At 38.3% G+C, this 27542-nt stretch overlaps 1 protein-coding gene across 1 annotated transcript; it reads right to left on the reverse strand.

Moving 5' to 3' along the window:
• Window positions 1–1114: 1114 nt before the first annotated feature.
• ATP1B3 (ATPase Na+/K+ transporting subunit beta 3) lies at window positions 1115–27292 on the reverse strand. Its single transcript, XM_065674936.1, has 7 exons — window positions 27016–27292; window positions 18093–18221; window positions 13443–13550; window positions 12019–12206; window positions 11259–11309; window positions 5383–5469; window positions 1115–2241 (listed from the first exon to the last, which is right to left on the reverse strand). Exons 1-7 carry the CDS (start codon window positions 27122–27124, stop codon window positions 2071–2073), a joined length of 843 nt encoding a protein of 280 aa, XP_065531008.1. The 5' UTR covers window positions 27125–27292; the 3' UTR covers window positions 1115–2070.
• Window positions 27293–27542: the final 250 nt, after the last annotated feature.

Genomic DNA, 27542 nt, shown 5'->3' on the forward strand with positions numbered 1-27542 from the left:
GAGTTGCCAGTTCATGCTTTGTCTATATAGAAGTCAAAAGAGAAACTGTTGCAAAAGTCAGCTCATTTGAAAACTGTTTGTCCAGAACTTCTTATCATTCCTAAGTGACAAATGTGAAATTGTTTTACATCAAGCTGGTCATTTTCAAATGCAACATCTATACTTTAAGTTCCCTCAAGACTATTAAAATACTTTCAGGCAGTATTAATAATACAGAGAAGCAATTAGTCATATCTTCAAGAACCCAGGTATCCAGCTCTAAAAGTGCATGATTTAAAACATTAGTAATGGAATCTTTTGAAAGAACATTCTTATTCAGTATTAAAGCATGCTATTATTACAAAAGTATCCATTGCATATTGTAGGAACAACAATTTTTCTTTTATAGACAACAAAAAAGCATGCAGAATGGTATCAGATCAGTAGAAATCTATTTTTAATGAGGCTCAAGATACTGTTCAAGTCCCATTAAGAGCAGCTTCTTCCAACTGTGCACCAGGGTAGCCTTGCCCAGGTGCTAAAAAGGTTTTGCACTAACATGGCTTAGACTGGCCTCAAACATTTTCAAAGCAGGACATTAAGACTAGATCTTAAACTTTAGTAATCATTCATATAATTTGTTTAAATAAAATATTAAAAACCACTGTAAGAATTAGGCATAAAAACATGTTAAGTAACAAATTTAGGCCTAACTAGCAGAACATACAGGTATTTACACAAATGCTGATCTGCTATGGTCTTCAGTATTGAGAAGACATTAGAATGTGGACCACATACTCCAAAAAAAAACAAGACCAAAACAAACAAAAACCTTGGGGAAGAGCAACACAAATCCCATGTCAGCACAACTGTGTTAGTTATAACCCAATATAACGGGTCAACTTGGTTTAATGTGAGGATCAGTCACAAATAAACCAGTCTGTAGTAATTTTAGCAACTCTATTTTAAGTTAAACTGCAAGTAATCTACTCCAAGTTAATATACGGTATTTCTATCAAGCAGCTGATGACACCAATTTTCTAAATGGATGATGAGGAAATACACAGAAAATCCAAGATGAAAGAGCAGATGAAGATGTGAAGCATGTTAAAATGATGCAACAAAACAGAGTACATAAATTAAACAAGAATGTTTAATAAAGACAATTTTTTTTTCTTTTCCTTTTTTTTTTAACAGAGATTCTTCAGGAAATTTTTTAATTGGAAAATGAAAGCCTATTTCCACAACAGTGAGGCTGTTTCTTTCAAGCAGCTCTATTGTACAACTGTTACGAGGACCCTAAACAATTTATGTTGTTCTCTATTGATATTTCTGAACTAAAACGTTTTAAAATATTGTATAGATTTTATTTGTGCTCCACATATTGCAAGCAATTAACAACACGAAGACTCAATTCCTCAGCTAGAATACCAAACTCTATACCAAGTATTACAAGTACACAATACTTGCACAGTGACAAGCACAAGAAAGTACTAGTTTAGCACTTACTTTCAGAAATCCATACCAATTCATAAAATCAATTTCAATTCTCTCATGCCACCCAGTCTACAATTTAAGGCATCTCCACACAGCCATCCACCCACCCACTTCCATACAATTTACGCTGGAGGTGTTTACTCTTACAAAAAAATCACTATGTCAATCAGGTACCATTTATTATTTATCCCTATAACTGTGTCAGCATTGAGATATGACAGTTAAACCAGTGTTAAATCAATACAATATTTACATAGCACAGCACATTAAGCTTGAGACACTCACTTGGGGGATAAAACCACATTTTAGAACAGGACAAAGGTCACCATTATTATGTGTTTGAAAACAGCTATTTACAGGTCCCTATGACATAACTATAGTCTGTACACTGTTCCAAGGGGGCAGGCAGAAGCAGGATAGGCATTTATTTTGAAGGATTTTAAACATACAATTTGGAAGCATATTATTATGCTACCCTGAATGCCATAAACCACCTTAACATTCTCCAAGGTGGTCTCATATCCTAAAATGGCATGTCCAGATGATACAAAACAGACAACACAATGTTTACTTTGTGGGAATTTTTTACTCCAGCTATTCAGTCATCTGAACTTTGAAGGCAATTCGTCCCAGAAACTTGTCACGGTCATCTTCATTTTTTAAATTAGGTGAGCCCAGGATCTTACACTCAATTGCTATTTCTTCTTTGGTACTGTTGGAGTTAATTGCTAGTTGAACAGCCACTAGAGGCTGTAAATAGTGAGCCTAGTAAACAGAAAGATGGGGAAAATATTTGAGATACCACAGTAAGTTAGCATTTAAATTAATATTTAATCCATCAGAACAGTTAAGATAAAAGCTAATTAAGAACCCAGCTTTTCAAAGCCCAGTCTGACTCGTGTAACACTTTTTTATTCCCCCAGTTCAACAGTCAGCTATACATTCTTATGCTATTTCTTAAGTAATACATTCCACATAATTTAAGTCACAGACAGTATCTTCAAGAGGCATATGATTTTACCCCTTTCTATTATATTAAGTCCACTTTTTTCTAGAAACCTCTACTTGAAACAGCCTCTGAAATGACAGTCTTCCTTCCTTATCCATTCCATTGTCTCATCTTTTGGGGTTGTTTTGGGGTTGTTGTTTTTTTTATCTGCTATAGAACATAACTTTTCCTGAGCAGTTTTCAGTGGGTTTTGACATGCCAAAACCATGATTCAAGAAATACTAGTAAACCAGCTTCCTCTCCACCCTAACCCATTTATTTTTTCAGCAACAATCCATTCTAAAATGTGTTATTTACTCAATAGCTTTACACAGAAACCTCTCCTTGAACATTCTGACAATATCCTATATTCAGTCATATTTGGTGGAACAATTACAATTCTTGACTCCATTCCTTATAATGAAAATTAAAGAATTAATGCAGGATTTCATTTTTTGTCAACCCAATATTATTTTGCAAGTCCAATTCAATTAGGACAACTTAAATTCTCTTGTAGAGTGCCTACAAATTAAATAAGAGCTTATTTATTTTACAGTTAAAGCAGCATTTCATCCAATATTCATAAAGTATTTCCATAATTCATTTATATTTTTAGGTCTATACTGCTGACTGCTGATAAGCAAAATTAGTTATTTTCCTTGTAAAAATGCATGTAAGCCAGTGGACTAAATATGACACTATTTATAATATACAGTATTATACAAATATAAGCCTTAAATTTCAATTGCACAAAAATTTGCATTAGATTTTTTTGTTTCCCTGCTCATTAACTTAACCTAAAAGTAACACAAATGTATTAAGGAGTCTATCATCCCTACTTCACTACCAGAGAAAGCACAACAGAGTACTCAAAGTCTCATTTACAAAGAATGATGGCAGAGAAGTTGATGTGCTAAAACCTTCCATGTTAAGCAGTAGCTTGAAGTAGACTGACACAACTGCTTTCCTTGGATGGTGATTTTACTAAATCACAAATTTTCTTGTGCTCCTTCCTCTATACATCAAACTGGGAGGGGAAATGCAGCTAAGCAAGGCATCCTCAGAATTCTCTGGTTGTAAGGGTGATACCACATTGTACTTAAGTTTTCTAAAAAACAGAAGTACAGTTCCCTCATTTCCTCAGAGAAGTCTTCTCATCACCAAGATTTTTCAAAGAGGTACAGACATTTCTCTGATGCTTTGAAGGCAGATAATACCAGAATGGACTTTTACTCCATAGACAATTTGGGTGAATCTACATCCTCATTAAGCACAACAGATCATCAAAAACAGGTAACATTCCCCAAGGTCAGGGAGTTAGGCAGTTTGTGCTGAGGCAGCACAAGGCAAATAAGCATTTTCTGGACCATGAAACTGTAGCTATTAGTACTTTTATGGCTCCTACCTTAGCAGAGGAGCAGCAGGGTAAGTTGAAACCTCTTAACCCCTTTACAGAATAAAGTAATTCAACAATTCCACACTAATATAAAAATTCTGTTCTACGGCCAAGAAATCAATCCAGTCTCTTAAGACCACGTTAAATAGCTCAAACTCTCACAACTCTTCTTACTGCCTCTTCTTTCACAATACACTAATGTTATGAAAATTGAGCCCTACATAAGCAAGAATGGCTCAAACCACAGCCTCTGGTCTACATGACAAAGTGAACTTCAAAGGACACTGGACCAGTAACTTTAAAAAAAAAGTCAAGTTTTTTCTTAATCCCTATATCATGCAAAGAATAGCACTGAGTTTTGCCTGACCTCATAACTCTCTTACTCTTTCCCCTTCCATCAGCATAGCAGCAAGACAGGAATTTTGTCAGGAAAGTTCTTCATCCCGTCTTTGGTACAAACTAGCATCTGACATCTCAAGGTCTACTGATGCTGCATTTTGCATTTCTTAGGGTTCTCTCTTTCCCTATTCTTTCATTCCAAGTATGCACTGACTGCCTATTGGAAGCACAAGTTGACAGTCTTTTCTTATCTTGTATGTCTAAGAAAATGATTTAGCAATTCAAAAAGTCTGGCAAGAAAATGGAAAACAGAACTACCGTAAATAACATGAAAGCAAATGTTGAAGAAAAATGAACTCCTTCCTCATTAGTAAAAGCCATGTGAGGATATAAAAAAATAGTTATGTACACTGCTGCAAATAAGTATAGGGTATACTGGAAAAAGAACTGACAAAGGAATAATTTAGTGCAAAAATCATTTTGGTGAAATTACAACCGGCCACTGTGGTATACTACAGATCTAAGAGACTTATGTTTAAAAAGTACTTTTATCTTCAACAGTGAACAGTGAAGATGTTTATTAGACTAAATAATTTGGTCAATAAGAGGCAATCTAAAAGGGTTATTCAATTAAATAAACAAAATTTATCTCAGAATACAATATGGGTAGAGGGGGCAAACAAAAAAAAACAAAGATAAAAAATAAATACTAAAAAAGAAAATATTATCTGCTACCTTGAAGTGTTTCTGCATAAAACAGCAAATAGAAAAAACAACCACAGAGCCACAAAGAAATATAATCAACAATACCATAATGATTTATAAACTTAATATCCTATACATAATGCCAAGAATTACAACCATTAGAAACTGTATTGTAATCGGAAGAACCAGTTTACTTTTCCTGCCTTTCCCTGCATGCAAAAAGATTAGAAGAGATATCAGTGACCAAAAAGCAGCAGATGCCCTTAATACTGCTAGTATACAGCCTCTTCTTCATTAGGACAATGCCCAGCATATTTGCTTGTATCTGCTAAAGTATACCTCTAATCTGTGACACCTCTGCATATGTAGTATTCCTTATGAGTACTTCATTACACAGTATCAATCTGATATTAGTAACTGCAAATGTAAACAGAAACAAAACATTTACAAATTAAGACCATCATTAAGGCATACTTACATGCAAGCTTTTCCCATAGTATGGAAAGTACATTAAGTCAATCAAGCCTTCAGGAGGAAAATAATTTATCTCAACCATGCCTGCTTCCTGTGATTGGAGATAGCAACAAAATTAAAAGTTAACATCTGCTTACATAAAAAATAATACAAAATTAGAAATATAACCCCCTGATAAAATGCAAGATTCCTAAAGACAGGCAACTGAGCTACAAACTGGTAGAATAACTTCCAAAATAGATCTATTTTTGGCAAACAGTTACATGCTGCACACGTCTGGTACAGTAAGGATTATTAACAGTAGTATTTAGTAATCAAGTCAAGACAGCTTGCCTTCATGTTTCCCTTATGAGTCAAAGAAAAGGGGAGGGAGGAAGAGAATATTCATTGCAATGGATAATTTAATAGCAACCAAAAAAAAACCCCATACATAACCTAAAATCCCCAAAATCCACAAGCCAGCTTTTAAATTTTGATGAAGCAAGAGCACATCTGTATTAAAGATAATATTGATTTCTGTTTAAAGCCATGTTTTTAAGCCTCTGAAATTTGAAAAATAAAATAATTCACAAACACCTATTACCTCCTTGCAATGGTGTACTGTTCCTAACATTTGTTCAGATAGCCTTGGCATACAGGCTATCTAAAATGAAACCCAAGTTTAAATGATGATGTTACAGGAGTTTCTATGTGTCATCACCACCTTAGAATAACAATATACACATGATGCTTTACTGGTAGAATTTCACCTATAATCCAAAATCTTGTAAAAAGATTTGGATTAAGGTACCTATAAAGTTAGTGCCTTTTATCTGACTAAAGAGATGCCCAATGTGTCAGATACACAAAATACCTATGTATGATTAAGCTGTCCCAGACACAGTCTATCAGTACAATAATGCACAAACACATCTACCTATACACAGTATTCCTCAGGACTGTGTATCCTGGCAGGACATCAAACTACTGCAAGTTCAAACCATTGGGAAGTGCCCACATATATCACACAATCATAGAATGGTTTGGGTTGGAAGGGACCTTAAAGGACATCTAGTTTCACCTTCTGCCACCTTCCTCTAGACCAGGTTGCTCAAGGCCTCATCCAGTCTGGCACTGAACACTTCCAGGGATGGGGCATCCACAAGTTCTTTCGGCAACCTATTCCAGTGCCTCACCACTCGCATAATGAAGAATTTTTTTTCTCAACATCTAATATAAATCTACTCTCTTCCAGTTTAAAACCATTACCCCATGTCATGTCACTATATGCCCTTGTAAAAAGTCCCTCACCAGCTTTCCCCTTTTAATCACATGCACTGGAAGACAATACAGGTCTCCCTGGAGCCTTTTCTTCTCCAGGCTGAACAACCCAAACTCTCTCAGCCTGTCTCCATAGGTGAGGTGCTCCAGCCCTCTGATCACCTTTGTGGCCCTCCTCTGGACTTGCCCAGGCAGGTCCACATCCCTCTTATGTTGGAGGCCCCAGAGCCGAAGAAAGTAATCCAGGTGGCGGTGGGGGGGGGTGTCTCACAAGGACAGAATAGAGGGGGAGAGTCACCTCCCTCAACCTGCTGGCCATGATCCTTTTGATGTGACCCAGGTTGGCTTTCTGGGCTGCTTTGTATAACAAGGTAAACATAGAACCACAATAAATGGAAATGCCACTAGAGCACCCCCCAAAATGCTAAATGTATCTTCAGAACACTGCTTGTTCAGTGTAATTCACAAATTCAAAGTGCTTTAATAACTTTCATTGTTTTTTCTGTACTACAATATATACCCACTGCAATTTTAAAAAGACAACAGTTCAAAGTTTAAAAGATGGCTGCAGTAATATAACTGAGCAAAAAAGGAGCACAAAGATAAAAAAAATAGTAAACCACAGGTCAAGAATACCTTCTCATCTCCTCAAAAGAACATACAGTATGTTGTACAGAATGTTCTTGCTCTTTTGCAGTCTAAATTACTACCATTCTTCAGTATTTATGAAGTATTTTGGACCTTGAGCTAGCAAATATAAGTACTAAGTAGAAATGTGTTGCTTTTCACCATTATTATTTTATTTAAAGCTCATGCAGCTGAAAAATACTAATTTTTTGAATACATTTCTGAAATTGGAATACAGGATAACATAAGGAAGATAAATAGGAGTAGAGGTTTTGGAGCAGCTAAACACAAGGCATGCATGCAGTCATAAATATATACGCATTAGGCTATCAGTGCAATAGCAGAAAGGATCTGGGACATGCAATTGCCTGATTCATGCAACTGCTGTGGGGTTTGATGTTTTCTTTCATAATTCATTAATCCTAATTAATATCTCTACACAATTTAAATAAATATATATATCTGCTGGTTTTCAGTAAAGGTAATTTTAACTTGAAAGAATACTGCTGCAAAATGTTTCGGCACACATGAAACTGTACACTCCCAGCTCCAAACTAAGGACCTAAACCACTGATCTCCAAACTTCTTGGAAACACAATCCTTTTTTGGCTTGTTTCTCTTTGTGGAGATCTCAAGACTACAGCACCTCAGTTCCTCCAGGGTGCAGGAGATAAAAACAGCTGTAATTAGTGTCTGACAGTGCAAACGTTCACTTCCCTAATCCACAGAAATTACAGTGATGACAACTAGCACTGTGTGGGAGTAGAGAGGAGCATCCCCAACTATCGAGCCTGTTGACTTAGAAATACTAGATCTACTTAAAATTTTTACATTTAACAAAAAATCCCATAGGAAAGGTGCAGGGAGAGGAAAGAAGAACTGCCTCAGAGAAGAATGCTTGAAGAACAGGAATTTCCAAGTGAAAAACTTGAATGATGTTTCAGATGGCAAAGACTGGCAGGATGAGGGGACAGAAGCTCTTGGCCTCATCTTATATGAGACTTGGCCTCTTCATTTTTTGGGTTTTTTTTCCCATTTAACAGTCAGAGTGCACTAAGTCCAGGCAGACACTTCTCCAAATTGCTCTCAATATATGTCAAACTAACTATAAGGAACAAAAAAAATTTAAAAACACAAATGAAGGAGGAAGAAAAATTGCCAAAGAACAAATCCGCAGGTTAAAAGAAGTCTGCTCTAAGATGAAGCAAACTTCATAGTAGGATTTTTGCTCTGCTCAATTAAATTACCTTTTAAGCAAAATCCATCTTTGTCACTCAGACATGAAAGATTTCTGAGATAATATTTAAAATTACTAGTAAGCTGTATTTGTATTATGGACTGCACAATTATGAGCATATATTCCATGAAGCAAACATCCAGCACAGTCCATCCTGAATTCTTTCAATCCACAGTTGCTGACAGCAACACAGAGGAAAAAAGGAAAAAACCCACATAAAAAAAACCAAACCAAAACAACCAAACCAAAAAAACCCAACAAAACCACCTACAACCACAAAAAAACACACAAAGCCAAAACACCACAACAGAACACACGAGTTACTGAAAGATATGGTAAACACCCTGAATAAGAGAATCAATACAGAAGCACAAATGACCACTAAACTTCAACTTCTGTTATGAGCCAGTATGTAGGGAACATTCAAGTACAGTGGCAGATGCAATGCAATTATAAATTTGTCTGCAAAATGCACAAAAGCCTGTGGGCTATCCTTCTCCACCTTTCCAATGCACACACGAGAGAGTCACAGTGGACATCCTGGCATCAACAAGATCCAGAAGAGTCACAACATATTATTTCCAGGTAAGCATCCACCTTATCCACTAGAGAAGAGGAAGAGACCATTACTCAGCACTCATATCCTAAGGAGTCAAAGAAATAAAAATGGAATTGGAAACAGGGCCTCACAAGCTGATGTAAAGAACAGTGTAATCTTTTAAGTAAGAGTTTCAATAAGCAAGGGGCATAACAGACAGAAGTTGTGTAAAAATGATTCACAGACAAAAGGAGAAAATGAAAGTTGTTGATGCTGCTTTGTGGTCTACAGAGATGGAGGAATTGTAACCAAGACTTAAGCTTTCCAAAGCAGTTAATTCATGATGGGTGAGGGCAAGAACAGACTAATTAAAGATAAAATAGATGCATTCAAAGTAGCAAAGCCTGACAAGTATCTTCCCTGGAAGTCACTGAAGAACTACTAAGATTAATAATCTCAAACTTTAAAACCACCACATCTATGTAGATCAGAGAATTTTAACTGTATACGGAAAAAAGCAGTACCTTGTATTTAAAGAAAGAGGATGCAAGAAAATACGTACCGTAACATGCAATATAGTCTATTGGCAAGTATCTCAAGGGTAAAAAAATAGCAAAAGACCCCACCAAGATCAACTAAGTTGTTATCAAACTTATTCTTTTGCTAGTGAAATCAACTAAGAGGATAAGAAAAAGCATCATCCCTGATTTGCTTAGTATAGCTTTTACCACTGTCACACAGAGACTGTCTCATCCATATAAGAAAGCTGAAGAAATAGAATCATCATAAAACAGGATTATCACCAATATTTTCTAAATGACTTGAACGTTAGTTCTCAACACATCATAAGGAAGTTTAGGTAGGAATGAAGATGACTGTCCTGGACTCTATTCAGTGTTCTCAATAAGGACTTGTGAGATGTAAAATAATGTTCTTACACTGATGGCACTAAGCTGTAAGTAGTACAGAACACTTCAGAGAACTGGATCCCATTGAAATGATCATGAAAAGCTACGGGGTGGACAGCAAAAATAGCAACATGATACTGAAAGCTCTGAACTTCAAGAAATCACATTTACAGATACAGACTGGGAAATAACCAAAAGAAAGACCTAAACAGTAAAATCAGTAAAATACACATTCTATTACAGATGGCAAATTCACCTCAAGAAACATTACTACTTTCAATACGATGGCAGATAGAAAACCTTGTCATTAACAATAACTCAGCTAGAGGCAAACTTCTGACCAGCCTGGGATGCCACATTACAAAAAATGATAAACTAGAGAAGTCAAAGAAGAAAGAGTACTAGACGGAACTTGCTTTATTCTAAAGAAACAAGTAATTCCTCCAGTGGAACAACAATTTTTAAGAGTGGGCATAAAGAAATCAGTCCCAAATAAGAATTGCCTTTACTTGCAACAGACTGTCATGGGGAGATCAAAATTTTCAAAAGACTCCACCAAAATCAAGTATTAAAACTTATGCCTACTACAGGTACCTAGGATGAAGGCAGGAACACTTACAGTATTTGCCTCATTAATAGCTGAAATTTCCCAGCCTATATTTTTATCAGCCATCTCAAGCTAAGAGCCATGACTCCATCCCTTGCTCAAGCTACTAACTTACCAAGGCTTTCACTGCTCCCCAAGCAGTCTAGGAAAAATATGCAGAAGTCAAAGTAATTATTATAGTTGCTATAAAACAGGCTGTGTAAATCCACTGGTACACAACAAATAGATTAGTCATTATAAGTAGTTTACACTTGATTTGAAGGCAGCTTTTACTTGAACAGTAACAGTTTCCACACTGTGTCTTACCCATCATTTACAAAATTGTCTAAGGTGCACTTGCAGCATGGAGAAAAAAATAAAAATACAGGTTATGAAATGGGAAAACAAAATGCAACTCACAATAAATAAATAAATAGATAAATAAATAAATAAATATGATCACAAATAACATGTATGCTTTTTTCTCTCGACTCTAGAGCAAGCCAGGTAGTTGAAATCTATCTAAAGATGAAAGAACAACAACTAAGTATTTTTGTAACACACAGAAGAAATTAAAGACACTAAACTAGACGTACATCAAGTTGAATACAAGGAAAATAAAAGACGAAGTCTAACAAGAAAGGAAAAGAGTGAAATAAATTACTTTTCATTATAATTACAAGGAAAATTAACTACATGCTTACTTCTTACATTCAGAACTGACCTTAGATGCACACTGTATACGTGGTTCTCCTTCAGGCTTTAACCCAATTATCTAGAAGAGAGAGAGTTAAAATAGTTACAGTCTCTTTCCCTTTCCAGTTTTACATACCGAATTTGAATTTTCCCCCCACTTAATATGAGAGAGTTTATACAGGGAGCAAATCCGTCTAATGAAGCACAATTTTAGATTAGGACTATGATCGAAATCATTGTTAAGTTATAAGCTCAAATAGTTACGGTGGCCACAGAAAGGATTATTTTCTTATTTTATATTCAGCATGTAACATTAACATCTAAAACCAGTTAGCAGTTCAAGTAATGTGTAATATCACTGAAAAGTAAAATACTTAGTAAAGTTTTCATCAGCTTATGTAGTTTAGGAGTTACAGAATGTATTATCTTCTAACTACATTTCAAGAACAAAGTAAAACACAGTGTACCTGCACAGTGGTTTAGAATCTGTTACACAGAGCAGTAAGCAAAAACTTGCATTATACTCCTTAAAACAGGAGGTTTGGATATTTTGATGCAAATAAAAATAAATACTTGTAAGTATTAGAATGCTTAAAAAGTTCACTCCATTTTACTCTCTGAAACACATGAACTGCCAGACATTTCCGTAAATTACACTCTTCCAGAAATATAAATATCTTGAGAAACAAACTGAGCACATATTTCAGTCCTTTTCTACAGTTATTTTTCATAGAGTGGTAGCTGAGAGCACTTTTATAGGAATATATAATAAGTAAGTAGGCACTTACTCTATTTACTTTCACAAGCACGCAGGGGGTTCCTTTAGAATAGCCAAAGGCCTTATCCTCTTTTCCAGAGCATTGGCCAAGCTCAGAGAGGTTAAATCGACATGCCTTTTTAACAGCAACATCATTCTGATCAAAAATCCTTCCTGGTGTACAGTTTATGTTTTGGGATTGCTTTGAATCATCATATGCTATGAAACAGAAACAGCTTGTAAATCAATGGTATAAAGCATACAAGTAACCAAAACCTGCAAAAGCCTATTTAAACATGTAATATATAGTTGCTACTTATCTAAGAATTTTCTCAAAGTATTTCAAGGACTAATATTAAATTGTCTCTACATATACATCAGGTAGTACAACTTACATTATATTAACACCCAAATTTTGTTTTTCAATTCCTTGTGTTTTCACAAGTACACAGATCACATCATCACAAACGCTCATTTATTCACATCTAACATGTTTTGTGATTTTGTTCCCCTCTCTTACGCCCTGCCCCCAGTTAAGCATAAACACAGTAAAATGGGAAAATTCATCCTTAATGGGACAGTCCAAAACCCACTGAACTGCAGGAGAGGCAAATAACCATGAAATGCAGCATTCCTCCCAGGATCCCTTGGCAGAGCTCTGAAAGAAAAGCCTGCTCATGGAAGCTTTTAGTAGGCACCAGAACTCCAAATATAGACAGATTCAAGTATGTAGCTTGTGTAGCTAACAGAGCAACTCATGAGCACAGGTGAGATTTTACAGCAGCTCCTCAATTCTTAATATTTTAAACTGATTTGTGTATTACTAGATTAAGTGTACATATAGGCACATATATAAAATAACGTATGACTTAAACTAGTGATTTTGCCATCCTGCAGTCTTGTCCTGTGTCACCTTCTCTCCGTGTTCTAAATTCAATGTTTTAATATTTCTGCTTGTAAATACTGTGTGCCAGGGTAAAAGTTAATAAATTGCAATTAATTTAATCTTTGTGTGCCTCATTTTTTAAACAGGCAAACAAGTTCTTAAGAATAAAGGATTCACACTTAGTTACTAAACCATTTAGATGAAGACTACGATCAAGTAAGTCTTGATAAACTTTGCCTCCAAATAAATGACCTGTGTAATTTTACACTGAATTCTTTTAGCGTATGTAATTTCTACATCTTGTAACATTTAAATAACCATGTTGCCAAAACACTGGATAAGGACCCAAAATTCTCCACTATTCCTTATGCTCAGGCTTCCTCTCTAATACTGGTATTCATACCTACCTTTTTCTATAATGTATATACTTTAATAACTCACATGTCTAGAGTAAGTTTGAACTTGAACCAGCCTCCAGTAGCAATTGGTAACTACAAGCAAAAAAGGAAACTAATGCACTCAACATTAAGACTCCTGAATTACTTAGGCAGCTGCAGTAACTTACTTACATTCAAGGAATTTTCTAAGTGTAGCAACATATTCTGCGTATGACTGGGCGTCGCTCTTGTTAAAGTAAAATTCCAGTGCAGTGTCTGGCTTTGGTGAAATCATAAGTCCTTAAAAAGAAAAAGTGCAAGTAAAGAACTGAACAACCTCTCTTCCCTGCAGCACTCTAATCGACTAAAAAATCATATGCATAAATTGGAAAATACCTATCTGTAAAAAAACATCAAGGCTACCCCTATATTCCACAGTACTGGAAGAGAGTTTGTGTTTGAAGCTAGTTATCAAAATCATCATTACATGAATTAATACTTAAATTCAATCCATATAACTGTAATTCACAAACCAAACCCAACTGATTAGAAATAGCAAAATCAGCAACTTAATCACTTCCAATCAAAGAATTACACTGATTCATGTCCCAATTTCCATATTTAGTAAAGTAATATTGAAAAAATACCCCAAACCACACCCAGAAAACCTCCAGTTAAAGCTATCCTTCAAAGACTTAGGTAATATACAATGAGGCTGTGACTGTATTTATCTCAGAAACCCACAAGAAACAAACTATTTTTTTTAAATTCATAATACATAAAGATGGCTTGAAAGATTCCACAATCAAAACAGGCAAGCCAGGTTAGCTGCTAGTCCTTTCCTCCTTCTCCTCAAACAGAAAGTTTTGATGCCATCTGTTAATGGAGAATACAAGAAACTTTATTAAGGGTATGCCTTAGCCAGGCTGTGGTAACTATGAACATTCTTGAGCTGCCTCCCAGACTGCTATGACCTGACATAGTGCTGGCCTCTGGCTGGCTTCATCCAGTTGCTGGCTGCAGGTATAGCAAAAGGAACCATCTACAGCCAGGGAGCCACGACAAAGAGGAGAAACAAGGACATAGATAACCAAATGCTCAAGTCCAGCCTTGTGTTGAAGGATGAAAAAAGCAGACACTGGCATGGAGTATGGGTCCTTGATAGAGCTGAACTGTTCTTCCCAGGATATTGGTAAAGAAAACTACGAAGTTAAATCTTAGGCTTTTTTTTTGTAGTAGTGTAGGTGAAAGCAAAAGGCATACTCTGCTAAGAAATTCAGGCCTGTACCATCAGGAGTTGTCACTAACAGGGATACCCAATGCTTCTGTTATTCATCACATCTTCAGTAACAGATGAAATAGCGCTACACCACCAGATACTGCAGAAGAGACTGAATCTTCAAAAAAAGGGCATATGCTTGCTTTATTCACACTACCTTAGGGTAACTCTTAGTACAAATAATTAGAACAGATAAAACCCCTGCAGTTGTGATTCACAGATGAATAGCCATGCATCTGTCTCTTCAAGTATAGCTGCGAATTGACACTGCAGTTCCACAAAAGATAACAACCAACAATGTATTTTTTACCAAATTAGTTTTCTTCTAAGTTAGAATATTAAAATGGTTTGAACTATGTCAAATTTGGCATAAGGAAAGAAGTTGCAATTACAGCATCGGCTTAGGCTGCCATGTAGCTTCCCATCCTCTGGCAAAACCGATTAAAACCTAGATTCCCAAATTAATAAAATTTAAGGCACAAACCAAAACTCATCTCCCAATAAATAAATAAATAAATAAATAAATAAATAGGCCTTGTTTATACAAAACAAATATTTGAGAAGATAAGACTACAGTGGGAAGATAAAGTTGGGTAAGTTCTCTTAATGTTGGATTCTTAAGACATTACTGTAGTTAGTCAATCGCAGTAAGCTTTTGGAAAGCATATAAAAAGTACAATTAAGCAGCCCAGGTCTATTAAGAATTCACCCACAGAAATGGCCAAGCTTCTCATCCAAAGGCAGAAACTATTACAAATACTTGAAATTGGGCACTAATAAATAATACCAGAAATTTATCACAGACAAGTATCTTTTTTAATTCTAAAGAAAACAACTGATACCATTTAATGTTTTTTTTTTTTTACTCTACTTTTTATAGGATTGGAAATATATCATAAAGCCTCCTTTCTGTGTTAGCTGCAGTTAAATTATTTCCAGGCAAGCCGTAACTAAATGCCTTTATGACTGACAGTCCATATAAAACTACAAATAACATTTCTGATTGCAAATTACTTTGCACCATTACAGTCATCATCTGACCTCCATGCTGAACTGGCATTCAACAAAATGCAAGATAATTATTAACAGGGCTGAAAAAATGCTGAAGGGGTTTTTACACACACTAAGGGAGCTTGAGGGAGAAGAGATTGTTATTATCTATAGAATTATACTGTAAATGAAAGATTTAAATGCCATTTTTCAAAGTGAGTATGACAACCTAAACTAGTACCTAAACTAGCCATCAATGAACAAAACATTATTTTTAAGAGATTTATTGCTTCAGGGAAACTTCACAAACATCCCAAGAGGAAGGAACTACTCCAATTCCAGTGGATCACAGTATGCCTGGAGACTATGGTGTAAGTTCCACAGAAAAAGCTACTTGAAGGACTGATGCATAGACTGTGAGACAAAGGATCTGAGCTCTTCTAGAGGAAGAAAATTAGCAGCCTCAACAGAGGATCACACCTAGGACTGTAACAGATTACATATTCCTACAATTCCAAGAGGGATTTAAAAAAAACCCCACATTTTAAAATCAACTGGATTTGATTGATAATATTATATCCCAGTGAAAAATGCAAGTCAAATATCAATTATGAAATCAAGTGCGAGATTTCCAAGTATGTTTAACACCAGAGTAAAGCCTTTGACCTACGCCATCCAGGTTGTGTGTGGAGAATTTTTTTTTATAATTTAAAGTTTTACAGCCAGGAACATGACATGTTTCACTGCAAGTGAAAAACGACAGAGTTAAAGAGAAACAATAAAACACAAATAGGCAATTTCATTAACTTTCATGTATGAGCATTAAAGACGATGAAAAAAAAAATCATTCAGACTTGTCATAGGAATTCTTACATTAAAAACTAATTGTGGCATACATACTTTTTTAAGCAAGCACCCTTTATGACTTATTTAAAAACAGTTATCCCCTGAACTACAAGAGGCACAAGAGAAAAACATGTCACTCCAGTCCAGTATTAAGTCAGTTACCCATGGCAGCCTCCACTACCAAGGTTCTGACTACCACAAAGAAAATGGGGAGAAACGGCCAACTAAGCCACCTTCCTTTTCAACCCCCTTTTTTTTTTTTACATAAAGCAAATTGTCAATTATGATATTATTAACAATAATTATTATTATAAATAATAACATCATTTCCAACCTTTAGCCCATTCTTAGTCATAAAAACACCCCAGCACAAATCCTCAAAAATTCCTTATAAAAGGACATTTGCTTAAGAAGGTCTGAACACTACATCAGAATAAATTCTGTGCTGAATCTAGAGACATTTATCATACTGGCCCAACTGCATCTTGCTCATGTTAAGATCATGTATCATGCAGCTGCAAGATGCTGGTCAATTTTAAGAGTCTGAAGCTCAAAAAAAAGGAAAAGCATTTTAAAAAATACTGTCATCTAACTTCTACCAAAACATTAATGTTACATAGCCATCTAGTTCTGTTGTGTTTTAAACATAAATTTGGTCCCTAAGCCAAGTTGTTCTAAAATTTGAGATACCACAGATTTTCAGGTGGTCCAATCATTTAAGTTGCACATACAGGTCAAATACTAACACATTTTCCAGAAACAGTAACTAGAAAACAGTAATCTCTTTGGTGCAGTTGAACTATGAGAAGCATTTTTCAACTCTTTCGGAGTCAAAATCTTTATTGTTTTCCAGTATGAAGATATAGCAAAATAATGCCTATAATGGCAGACTTTTTTGATATATTTATACTAATATCTAAAAAAAAATAAAAAAGAAAAAAAAGGAAACAAAATTAGGGAGAGGAGGGGGGAACCAAACCCACCACCTTATTATTCATTTTTATTTATTGAGTGGTTTTTTTCCTGTCACATATAGCTCCTTGAACCAGCAGCCAACAGTGGGGCTAGATGGGCACGCACACAAAGGAAGCACCAGTTCCAGGAAGCAATACACAACTTTTAGTGGCAGCTACATGTTATGCGGACTTAGCTTCATCAGAAGCTCCATCACAGGACCCTCTCCCTTCAGTGGATTCCTACATAATACGCCATCAACCTGCAGAATCCATAGACATTTCACGTTGGTTGAAAGCTATCCAATACTATAATGAAAACTCTGGAAATGACTTCACATCATAGCCCTTACACAACCTTGAGCCTATCATCCTCATAGTACAGCCTTCCTGCACTTTCTTCAACGTATGTAATACTAATCATAAGTGGCCTTCTACCTGATCCAAGACAACTGGTTTATATTTTCTTTAAAGCAGTATGATTAAATCATAATCCCACTTATACAACAACATGTTGTGTGGATGCACAGGTAAAACTACAGTCTACATACCTGACACATTCAACTGAAAAGAACTTAAGAGGAAAAACAGCAAACATTGGCACATATGCATAAAAAGCTGCTGACTGAGTGACAAGTTTTGCTCTTTGAAGCCTGTAAGTATTTAATAATAATTACAGTTTCCCACAGGCAGTTCATAATTTAAGCAAACTCTCAGCTGAAACTTGGCTGTTAAACAAGACAGGATTTTTTGAAAAAATAAATACACTCTTACCTGGACTGGAAATCCGGTCACGGTATTTTGGTATATCATTGCTCAGTGTCTGAAGCATAACCCACATTGTGAATGTGAAGAGTGCTGCTAGGAAGCCATAAAACACCAGATAGAACAGCAAGATCAAACCTGTAAACAAAAAGCTAAAATTACTATTTTAGTTTCAGCTAATTCTATTACCTATTTTGAAAATCAAAATGAGAAATAAGCAATACGTTTGATTTTGCCTCCCTGCCCTCCCAGCCCCTTCCCACTCCTAATAGTAGTTATAAATCAATATGCCTCTAGCACACATATGTATTGCCTGGTGACAAATAATGCACGCAAAACCATTTTATTCATACTTTCTGGCTCTTAAAATTTAGAAGGCATTTTGAAATCTTTATTTTTAAGTGAGAAGCATTAAAAACTGTCTTTCAGCTACACAGGAAAGTTGACAAAGATGACTCCACAGTCCATCAGAGAAAGAAGAGTTTCCCTTGTTTAAGGGAATTATAGTTTTGTATCTGGAAAAGTAGGGGTCACAGGGAAGACAAAAGAATGGAGTGAAAAGATAAAATTATTACACTGGATCTGTAACAGGTCAGAAGCGATTGGTGCTTTAATAACATAGTTGATATTTGAGAAAGCTCCACATAGAGCATTCATTCACACATACGTCCTCCTACAAGAGACTTCTCAACTTGAAAATGCTTTCTGCTGCATAGTTTTTAAAGTAGACCAATCCTTCTGTTCAGACTTATCAGAAGTCTTTGCCTAACACAACCACCTGTTTTACCAATCTACCTCAAGGACCCGGATACATACCTGGAATTTACCAACTACGCAGATGTTACCAGCTTCAACTTGAAAGTTACCTAAGGAAGAGACTTCAAAACCTGAGGAAACTGCCTCAAAGGAACAGCCTATTGCGACACTGTACCTCTCCATCACTTATCTGCAACAAATTGCTATGGAAGAAGGCTACTTCAGAAAACAGCTTGGAAACTTCCTGTGATTGTGTATTTTTTCCCTGTTCTCTCCCTGCTCCTCACCCCTCTTTTCATGATGCATGCATAGACTTGCACTCTGGAGACACAGATCAGTTGTTTACCAAAAAGACAAGGTAACAGACAGGCCAAAGTTAAAATCTTACTTTAGAGACGACAGTACCGCAAATCAGCTGCAGAGGTTGCAAAACCCTAATTTAAAAGCTTTTTAAAATTTGGGACAGCTCAACTAATTTAGTAACTAAGTTTTCAAACAAGGTTTTGTATTCTTGTATTATTCGGGGGTTTTTTTGACCCTCAAGGACCCATGTTAGTGTATTTCATTAAAGCAAAAAATTAACAGCATACTGTTTGCTGTTTTCAGAACTTCTGAGGTTATGTATTGATGATTACTATTAGAGTACATTTTAAAAATTATGTTTACCTAGAGCCAGTTCACAACTAAAGATGAAACATAGGTACTATATGGATGTAAGACTAAAAGACATATAAGATACAATGGCAATTGTTTAAATGATCAAGTATACAATACTAATACAAAAAAAAAGCATGTGATTCTCTTTTAAAGCTGAGCACTTGAGACTTAAGAACACATGCTCAGACATTGTCAAAAAGAATGTGAGAAAGGCATATTCAAAACCTTTCTAATTCGAAAACATTATTGAACAATGATGCAAATCCAATTTTTATGAAACATTCTAGCTATAAGGCTGCTATCAGGAAGCCAAAGAGATGTAACTTGGGTCAAGAAAAGCACATCAAAACCATTATGCAACATTCTACCACTGACACTTGATTATATAAGAGAGCCAAGTACAGTGTTTTTCATCCTTACATAGGAAAGGAAAAATCAAAAGCAAAAATGACTGTACCCCAGTGATGTGGACAGTTCACTGCAAGATGACAGGAGGAAGCCTGACCTCTGGCTCCTGTCCCAGAAACTCGTATGCTCGTATTTTGCACTGAAATATTTTCTAGTGTACTAAAACCCCCGGTAATCCACAACTGCTGAAGAGTCAAGTACCTGTATTACTTCTCCCAAAAGAACTCAGTGTACGTGTATTAAAATAATGAGATGGTACCCAAATTATCTTTACCGTAAGCTCTCTCCAGCAACCAGCTGAATGTTACTGGATTTTGGTTGCATTTTAGCTTTGTTTCACATGTTGAGAAAGTTACTTATGAATATGCAATAATTTGAAAGCACTCAGCTATTTAAAATACATTTGGGAACCACTGAGATGCAAGATACAAAATGGTGATTAGAAGTAGCAAAGTACGTGAACACAAGAACAAGCTTAGTATATAATAAACAAGACAGCTAGACCTCTACTATAAACTATTTCTAAGGTTATTTAGAAGCTATTTAGAAGCTGAAAAAGCAAATAAAAAAAAACAGTAGAAATCCTCATCAACAAAAGCCTCTGCAGAAGTTGCATCTGTATTTGGCACACCAGCCATTTGCAAATTGCAAATCAGATGCAAAATGGAACAATGATCCAAAATACATTGGGTGTTAATCAGAAGGTACCACAGAAACAAATGCACTCCCTTACAAAACCTATGGTCAGCTCTCACCTTGATCCCTACAAGTTAATCCATTATTGTCTACACTTTCATGAAGCTATTTTAAAAGTACACTTTCTATCAAGTGACCAAGACATGCACTGATCAGTTGTTGCAATGCCACAGACAGAGAGTTTGACATGAAAAACAAGACAAGCACCTTCTGTGGCAATTAGCATAAAAACAAGGGAAAACTTTTTCATTTAGCTATTTCAGAATGCATCTGTATTTCAAGCACAAAAATATGATGTTGATTTACCAGGTTAAAAAAAAATTATAAAAAAATAATAAAAAAAAATCCCTGCCTGCTGATGAGCATCACAGCCCCACAGTGGTGCACTTCTAAGCAGACATTGCTCTAGGTATAGTACCGCTTTGGGATAATATTACTGTAACATCTACAATATTGGCCTTGGACCTCATTTTGAAGTACCCTGAAGAGCTAATCCAAGCCTGCTGCACCTCTGCTCCTTTGCCCCCCCGAGTCAAGGAGATGTGGCTACCTACCTACACAGCCTCTCTACTCCAGCAGAGAAGTGGGCTCCGGGGCTCCTCCTCTCCTGCCAAGAGCTGCAGTGGGGCAGAACTGCTACATGTAGGCAGTTCCTGGGGACGGAGGCCTCATAACCAGAGGGAATGCCAGTAGAGGGGAAAACAAGAGGGACTCCAGTGTTGCTAGGGAAAACAAAAGGGACCCCAATGTCTAAAACATAGTGATGGACTCTGTGCTGGAGAGTGCACTGTGAACAGCCCCTTATGGAGTCACAGAATCACAGAACTGATAGGGTTAAAATGGACTCCTGGCAATCATCTAGTCCAACCCCCTTCCCCTCCCAGCAACATCCTATCCACCAGGGCTGCAGCAGTAACAAGGAAGACTGTTTCTATTCACGGTCCTGAAACAACATTAACATCTCCCAGTCCAGCAAAGTGTGCATGTGCATACATACACACAGAGGTTATTTTTACTTTTTATTTTAACTATGTTTGTAAATGCACTGAAGAACACTGACTATTAACCTACACCATTTATGCTTTGCCACACTAAAAAGGAAAAAAAAACAAACAAAAAAAACACCAACGAAAAAAACTCCTGCAACTTCCAACAGCTCCAAGCTGAGTAAGCTGCTCTTTGTGAGCCTATTAGTATTAATTATCCTAAGCTAATCACAGTGGACAAGCCATAACCTGTCAAGAAGGTCTGCCAAAATAATTTCACATAACACTGGATTTCTTGTGAGGAAACAAGATGCACCCAAGTAACAGTGGAAAACTATCCTCCACAGTTTCTCCAAGGAAAGTACAGCTACCACATCCAATATACAACTCAATTCAGTTGTTGCAGAACATCTTGCTATACCAAACCCTTCAAGTCTCTCAGCCTTCGACACTAAAAAAGACAACTGCCAAAACCAAAATACTGCATTACAATTTACCAAGGTTTTTGCTTTGGTTTGCAGGTTTCTTTTTTTTTTGTTTTGTTTTGGTGTTTTGTTTTTTTTCCCAAGGCATCACAGTACCAAACCCCCTTCATATCCTAACCACACAGAAAAGCAACAGTCAAGTCCGGAAAACTGCTATTTCTTAACCAACATGTTGGTGCCATCATTAGTCTGCCATCGATTTACAGGGATTAAAACACTTCTCCACTATGAAATTTAGAATTTCTGACTCCGGTGAATGCAAGCTATCACATACTTGGCCATCATTTCCACAATGAATACAAGCTTTCCAAACTTTACATGATAAAAGTGACAAAAAGCACGTCAATCTGGCATAAACCAGATTGGCGTATCTACCTATATGTAATACACAGGTAGATATACACAAGTATGAACATAAACATTCTCACAGCAGATATGGAAGTAACTGTTCAACATTACCTGCAACAATGAAAACGGAATGCTGTTGTTATGGTTTGCTGGATTCAATGCTGCACAGATCCTATCACCTGCATGATCATTCTTCGGTATCTTTAACTAGGGGGATTTAAACACTTAAGTAATGTTACTAGTGGCTACCACTAACGCCAGCAACACCAAGGACTTTTGTTCCACCTGCAGATGGATTTCCTTGCCTTAAACTAATGTAATTATGCATGTTAGATAATCACTAATGTTTCAACTTTATTCCCTAGCCACTGAAGAATTACTGTTTTCCAAATTTGGGGGATGTTAGGGGAAGGGAGAGGAAGAAAGAGGGAAGGAAGACATCAGGAAAAAAATAAATAAAACTTTGGTCCTATGTTACTGTTTATTTCACAGTAAGCCAGGGCTCCACATGTAACATGCTAAATACTTCAGCAGACAATGAAAACTGTCTAGTGCCACACTTCCGAAGAATCACAAAAGCCAGTGCTTAACGTCATGATGAAGCATTTACAACATACAAAGAAACCCAACCCAACAAACCCCCTATATATCCTTACCATACCACCAGAGCAACAAGAGAAGGCAAGCTTGCTTTCTTCACAGATCTCTGCCATGGAACTTAAAATATTCTACCGATTTCTCAAATATTAATTTCTGCTGATAGGCAGTATAATGGAAAATTTTAGTAAGATTTTGACTGCAGTCATATTCCTGGATGTGCAGGAATGTCCATCTGCCACAATAAAAAAAAAAACCAAAACAAAAAGCACTGTGTCTCTCTCCAATTCACAACCTGGATGTGTAAGTACTTCTGCAGTCACAGACAGCAATGCCAGAATGTTTAATATTACACTGCTTGTGAAGAAAGCTAAATGATTACAAACCCCTGCTTAAACACTGATAACAAACACAGAAGAATCAAGTCAGAAAAGCAGTTAAAACTTTGACAGCACTGTATGTCCCAGCAACTCGGTGGAGAAGAAAGAGAAGCAAAACTGGATCTTTTGTTACAATGACTGACAAGACCATGTATTTACTGACTTATGAAAAACTCTCCTAAAAATAAGGTGTCAGGCTTTGTTGATGTTGCTTGGTTTTGTTTTGTTGTTTAGTTTTTTTTTTTTTGTTCTGTTTTGGTCTGTTGTTTGGTTTGGGTTTTTTTGCCTTGTTTGTTTGTTTTTTCATCTGTTTAAATTCAAGCACATATTTGCACTGGATACATCTGAGCATTCAAAAGAATATTCAGTAGGTCTGAAATCCTGTGTACTTCAAGACAATTCCACCTCTATCTACCTTGAGCACTTTAACACAACTAGCTTTACAGAAGGGCTTAAACAGGCTTGACATGACACCTAGTGTGATCACAAATGAAGTATTGCTAGATTCTGTATTGCCTATTGGGGTTTTTTGGCACATATTATTTTTCTATAATCTTACTGTCTATCTTGTAAGATTATGCATGCTTTTGAGTGCATAGTGAGCATCCCGTTAAAATACTTTCATGATGATCTCACTCTATTCTTGCTGTAATTCTAGGCAGGCACAGCACCTTGCCATTACAGTAAAGCCAAACACTAATCCTTTTAATTATAGGAAGGTACAACATGGCAGCCTTCCAAGTACTCTTTTCTTTTCCCTACCTGATAAACCTCTTGTTTATCAGTACCCCAGGACTGATCCTCCTTCCCATCACCTCTGGGAAGACTATTAGCACCCTTTATGCCTTGTTGCTGAGAACACCACCACCAAAAGTCATCAGTTTTTTCCAGTATCTCCTCTTTAATACAACTAATGATTATGGCAGTTGATTAAAAATATACGGTGGTTGGGGAAGGGTGTTCATTTTGGATGGGGAAGGGTGTTCTTATTTGTGAGAGATACAAACTGAATTATCCCTCAAGTCTGTGAAAAGTAAAGTAAAAATCCCTCATTTTTTTTTACAGCAAGAGGAGTCTTGGTACAAGGCTTTTTACCAAATTCTAAAAGGTAACGTACCTAATCCTAATGTAGGAATGGCAGATGAGTACTCCAGTGCCACAGCACTCACATTCACAGAGAATCACTGCCTTGCAGTTACAATTTACATAAGCCCTCAGGACTGTCTCAGTCTAAAGCAAAACATGCATATACTGTGACTAATTATTTAACAGTTCCTCTGCTGCTTCTGTCCTATTTCTGTGAAGAAGCTGTCTTGAGACGAGAAATATGCACGGAAGAATCAGAGCCAATCGAATTCTTACGCTGCCCCTGGAGACACCACAGCCCAGCGGACTGGCAACCAGAGCTCTCCTCTCTACCTCCCCACCTTTCAGTGGGGAGACTGGCAACAGAAATGGAACAATAGTCAGTGAGACTGCTCTAATCCCACAGCAGTACTGCAGAAGTGAGACCAAACCCTGCATATTCTTCTATGCCAACAGACACTCAGTAAGTGTTCTGCAATCAAAAAAATAAAAACCAAACAGAAAGCCACACACCACCTCCCAGAACAGTCGGAGACCATAATTTACTTTATATATATAATTAAACTAAATAAGCCAAATATGTTAATAGTAAAATGCCATGACAAATAAATATTGTCAAAAAACACACTGACGACTTATAGTGCTGCTGAACAGTTACCTTTTTATGTCCAGCCTAAGGAAAAGTTATATAGTGCCAACTACATTACGACCAGCTAAACCACTTAAGAAAACTTATTAATGAAGTAAAACTACTCAAACTGCTATCTAAGCCTGTACACAGAATCACAGAATCATTAGGCCTGGAGAGTACAAACCTTCCCACCCAATATGGAGAAACATCATCAAGGGAGCTGGCTGTTGAAACTCAGTTACCAACTAAGTCCTACCAATTCCAAGTATTGGCCCTGGACTAGCACAGACTGGTAACATTGTAAGGTGACATATCCTACTAGATAGGTTTTACAACAGAGAAGGTTGTTTCATTTCCACATTTTTAAAGAAGTGACAAGCTATTTTAACATGCCCGCAGTCTCTGCACTCAGCAGATTCATGACAAACAGACTTCTGCAATCCATACACCCATTCACCCAGCCCACGCACTTGAGGAAACCTGCCTGTACAGAAAATCACTGGAGAACAGCACAGTGGAAATTTCCTCTCCTTTGCTATTCAACTGGCAGAGTAGCTCACAAGCTCCTATTTCCATCTGAATGGAGAAGAACTCATGTCAGAGCTAGGGCCCTCTCTTGACAGGCCGGAGACATTGGCATAGTGAAGAAAGCACACCCCATGCATAGTCTGCTTAAGGCTCCTCCTCACTATTTCAACATTAGTATTCATTGAGATTGTGTCAAGGCCAAGGATGTATCGGCCTGTTCCTTTATGCCACGCTGAGATTCTTGTTGGTTTTGTAAGCACAACTATTAAGCATCCCAACTACATCCAAGTTCTGGGAGGAGACGCTACATTTTCCGAAGTCAGTAAGTATGTCTCATGAGGACTGAAGAAACATCCTAATATTAAGCATTTATACAACTGTTTAATATAAGAAAACATACTCAGAAAATCCAAATATTTTTATTGGAAGCAACAAGATTATGATAACATGCTTTCCAGCTCAGAGGAAAGCAACGGGAAGACTACCTGAAAATAGGAAAACAAGCACTGCCTTCACAAGACTTACTAGAGAACCTTCACTTATAAGCTTCACTTCAGAAAAACAGAAGGCCCAGAAGCCTTTCATTGTAATAAATTTAGCACGATGACGCACAACGACACACAACGATCAGTCTTCTAGATTATCTGGAACTGGGACTCGAACTTTTGGGGTCTTCCGTTGTTTTGGGTGGGGTTTTTTTTTTGCTTTCATTCTCTGATCCGCAGCTACCGTCTAGAAGTACAAAGGCAATTCGCGCTCATTCATTCTCGATGTCCTGCGGTGCTGGGAAGCGCGGGGGGTGGGGGGTGCGAAACGGATGGAGAAGAGGAGCTGCACTGATGTGCACGCAGGCTGCCATCCACTGAGAGAGATACAGCGCGGCGCGGGCGCCGGCCCCACACCTCCACGGCGGAAACCCGTCACCGCTGCACCGCGGGGGCCCCGGAGAGCCCCCTCCCCCCACCCCCCGGCGGATGGCGGAGGAGGAGCCTGCGGCCCAGCGCGCCGCATTTGCGTGCTGAGGCGGGAGGGTGAGTCAGCTCGGGACGCGCTCCCGCGAGCTGCCTTTCCCCCCCCGGTCCCCACCTGCTCTGCGCGGCGCTGCCGCCCGCCCGCCCGCCCGCTGCCACAGCGCGCAGCTATTTTTAGACCGGCGGGCGGCGGCGGTTGTAACCGTCGCGGGGGCGCGTGCGCCGCGGCCTCGCGAGCTGCCTCACCTGGCCGCCGCGGCCCCCGCCTCCCCCGCGGGCCCCGCTGCTGCAGCCGCCCGTCCCCCGCCCCGGGCCTCGCCTCCGCCCGCTGCCTCCCCTCGCCTTCGCCGGCGGCCCCGGGGCGGCTCGCCACGCGCCCTTCCCCGCCCGCGAGAGCGCTTACCCCAGCTCTTCGCCGTGCGCCCCAGGAACTCGCCGCTGTTAGGGTTGTAGATGAACTGCCGCCACTCGGTCATGCTCTGGCGGAAGGGCTTCTTCGTTTCCTTAGACATGGCGAGGCGAGAAGCGGCGGCGTCGCGCTCCGCGGCAGCAGAGCCTCCCAGGCACGGAGAGCCGCAGGGACCGCCCGCTCCCAACTGCTAAGTAACCGCCGGCGGGGCAGCGCTCGCGCAGGGACCCAGCCTCCCCACCTCCGCGCGAGGCGGGACCCTCCGCGACATCATTCCGCCCGCGCCAGCCAATCCCGGCCCGCCGCGACACTGCCCCCTGGCGGGCAGCGGCCGCGGCGCTGCGACTCGGGGGCCTGCTGGCACGCGGCCCTGCGTGGTTGGGGAGCGCGGGGTGGGGTGGGCACCCGCTGGTCTCCCCGCCCCAGCGCGGGGAAACGGGCCGTGGCGGTGCGAGCAGGGCGCAGGGGAACGGCTACGGCGCCTTGACGGCGTTTCCGAAATGCTTGGGCCGGCAGCGTGC

Source organism: Lathamus discolor, chromosome 3 (genome assembly GCF_037157495.1).
Source record: "Lathamus discolor isolate bLatDis1 chromosome 3, bLatDis1.hap1, whole genome shotgun sequence".
NCBI classification, from domain to species: Eukaryota; Metazoa; Chordata; class Aves; order Psittaciformes; family Psittacidae; genus Lathamus; species Lathamus discolor.

Coding starts and splice junctions, on each gene's coding strand:
- ATP1B3 (XM_065674936.1), bottom strand. CDS start 27,124: ATGTCTAAGGAAACGAAGAAGCCCTTCCGCCAGAGCATGACCGAGTGG. Junction 12,207..13,442: donor ACTTAGAAAATTCCTTGAAT/GTAAGTAAGTTA, acceptor TCTGTTTCATAG/CATATGATGATTCAAAGCAA. Junction 11,310..12,018: donor TGCTTGTGAAAGTAAATAGA/GTAAGTGCCTAC, acceptor TCTCTCTTCTAG/ATAATTGGGTTAAAGCCTGA.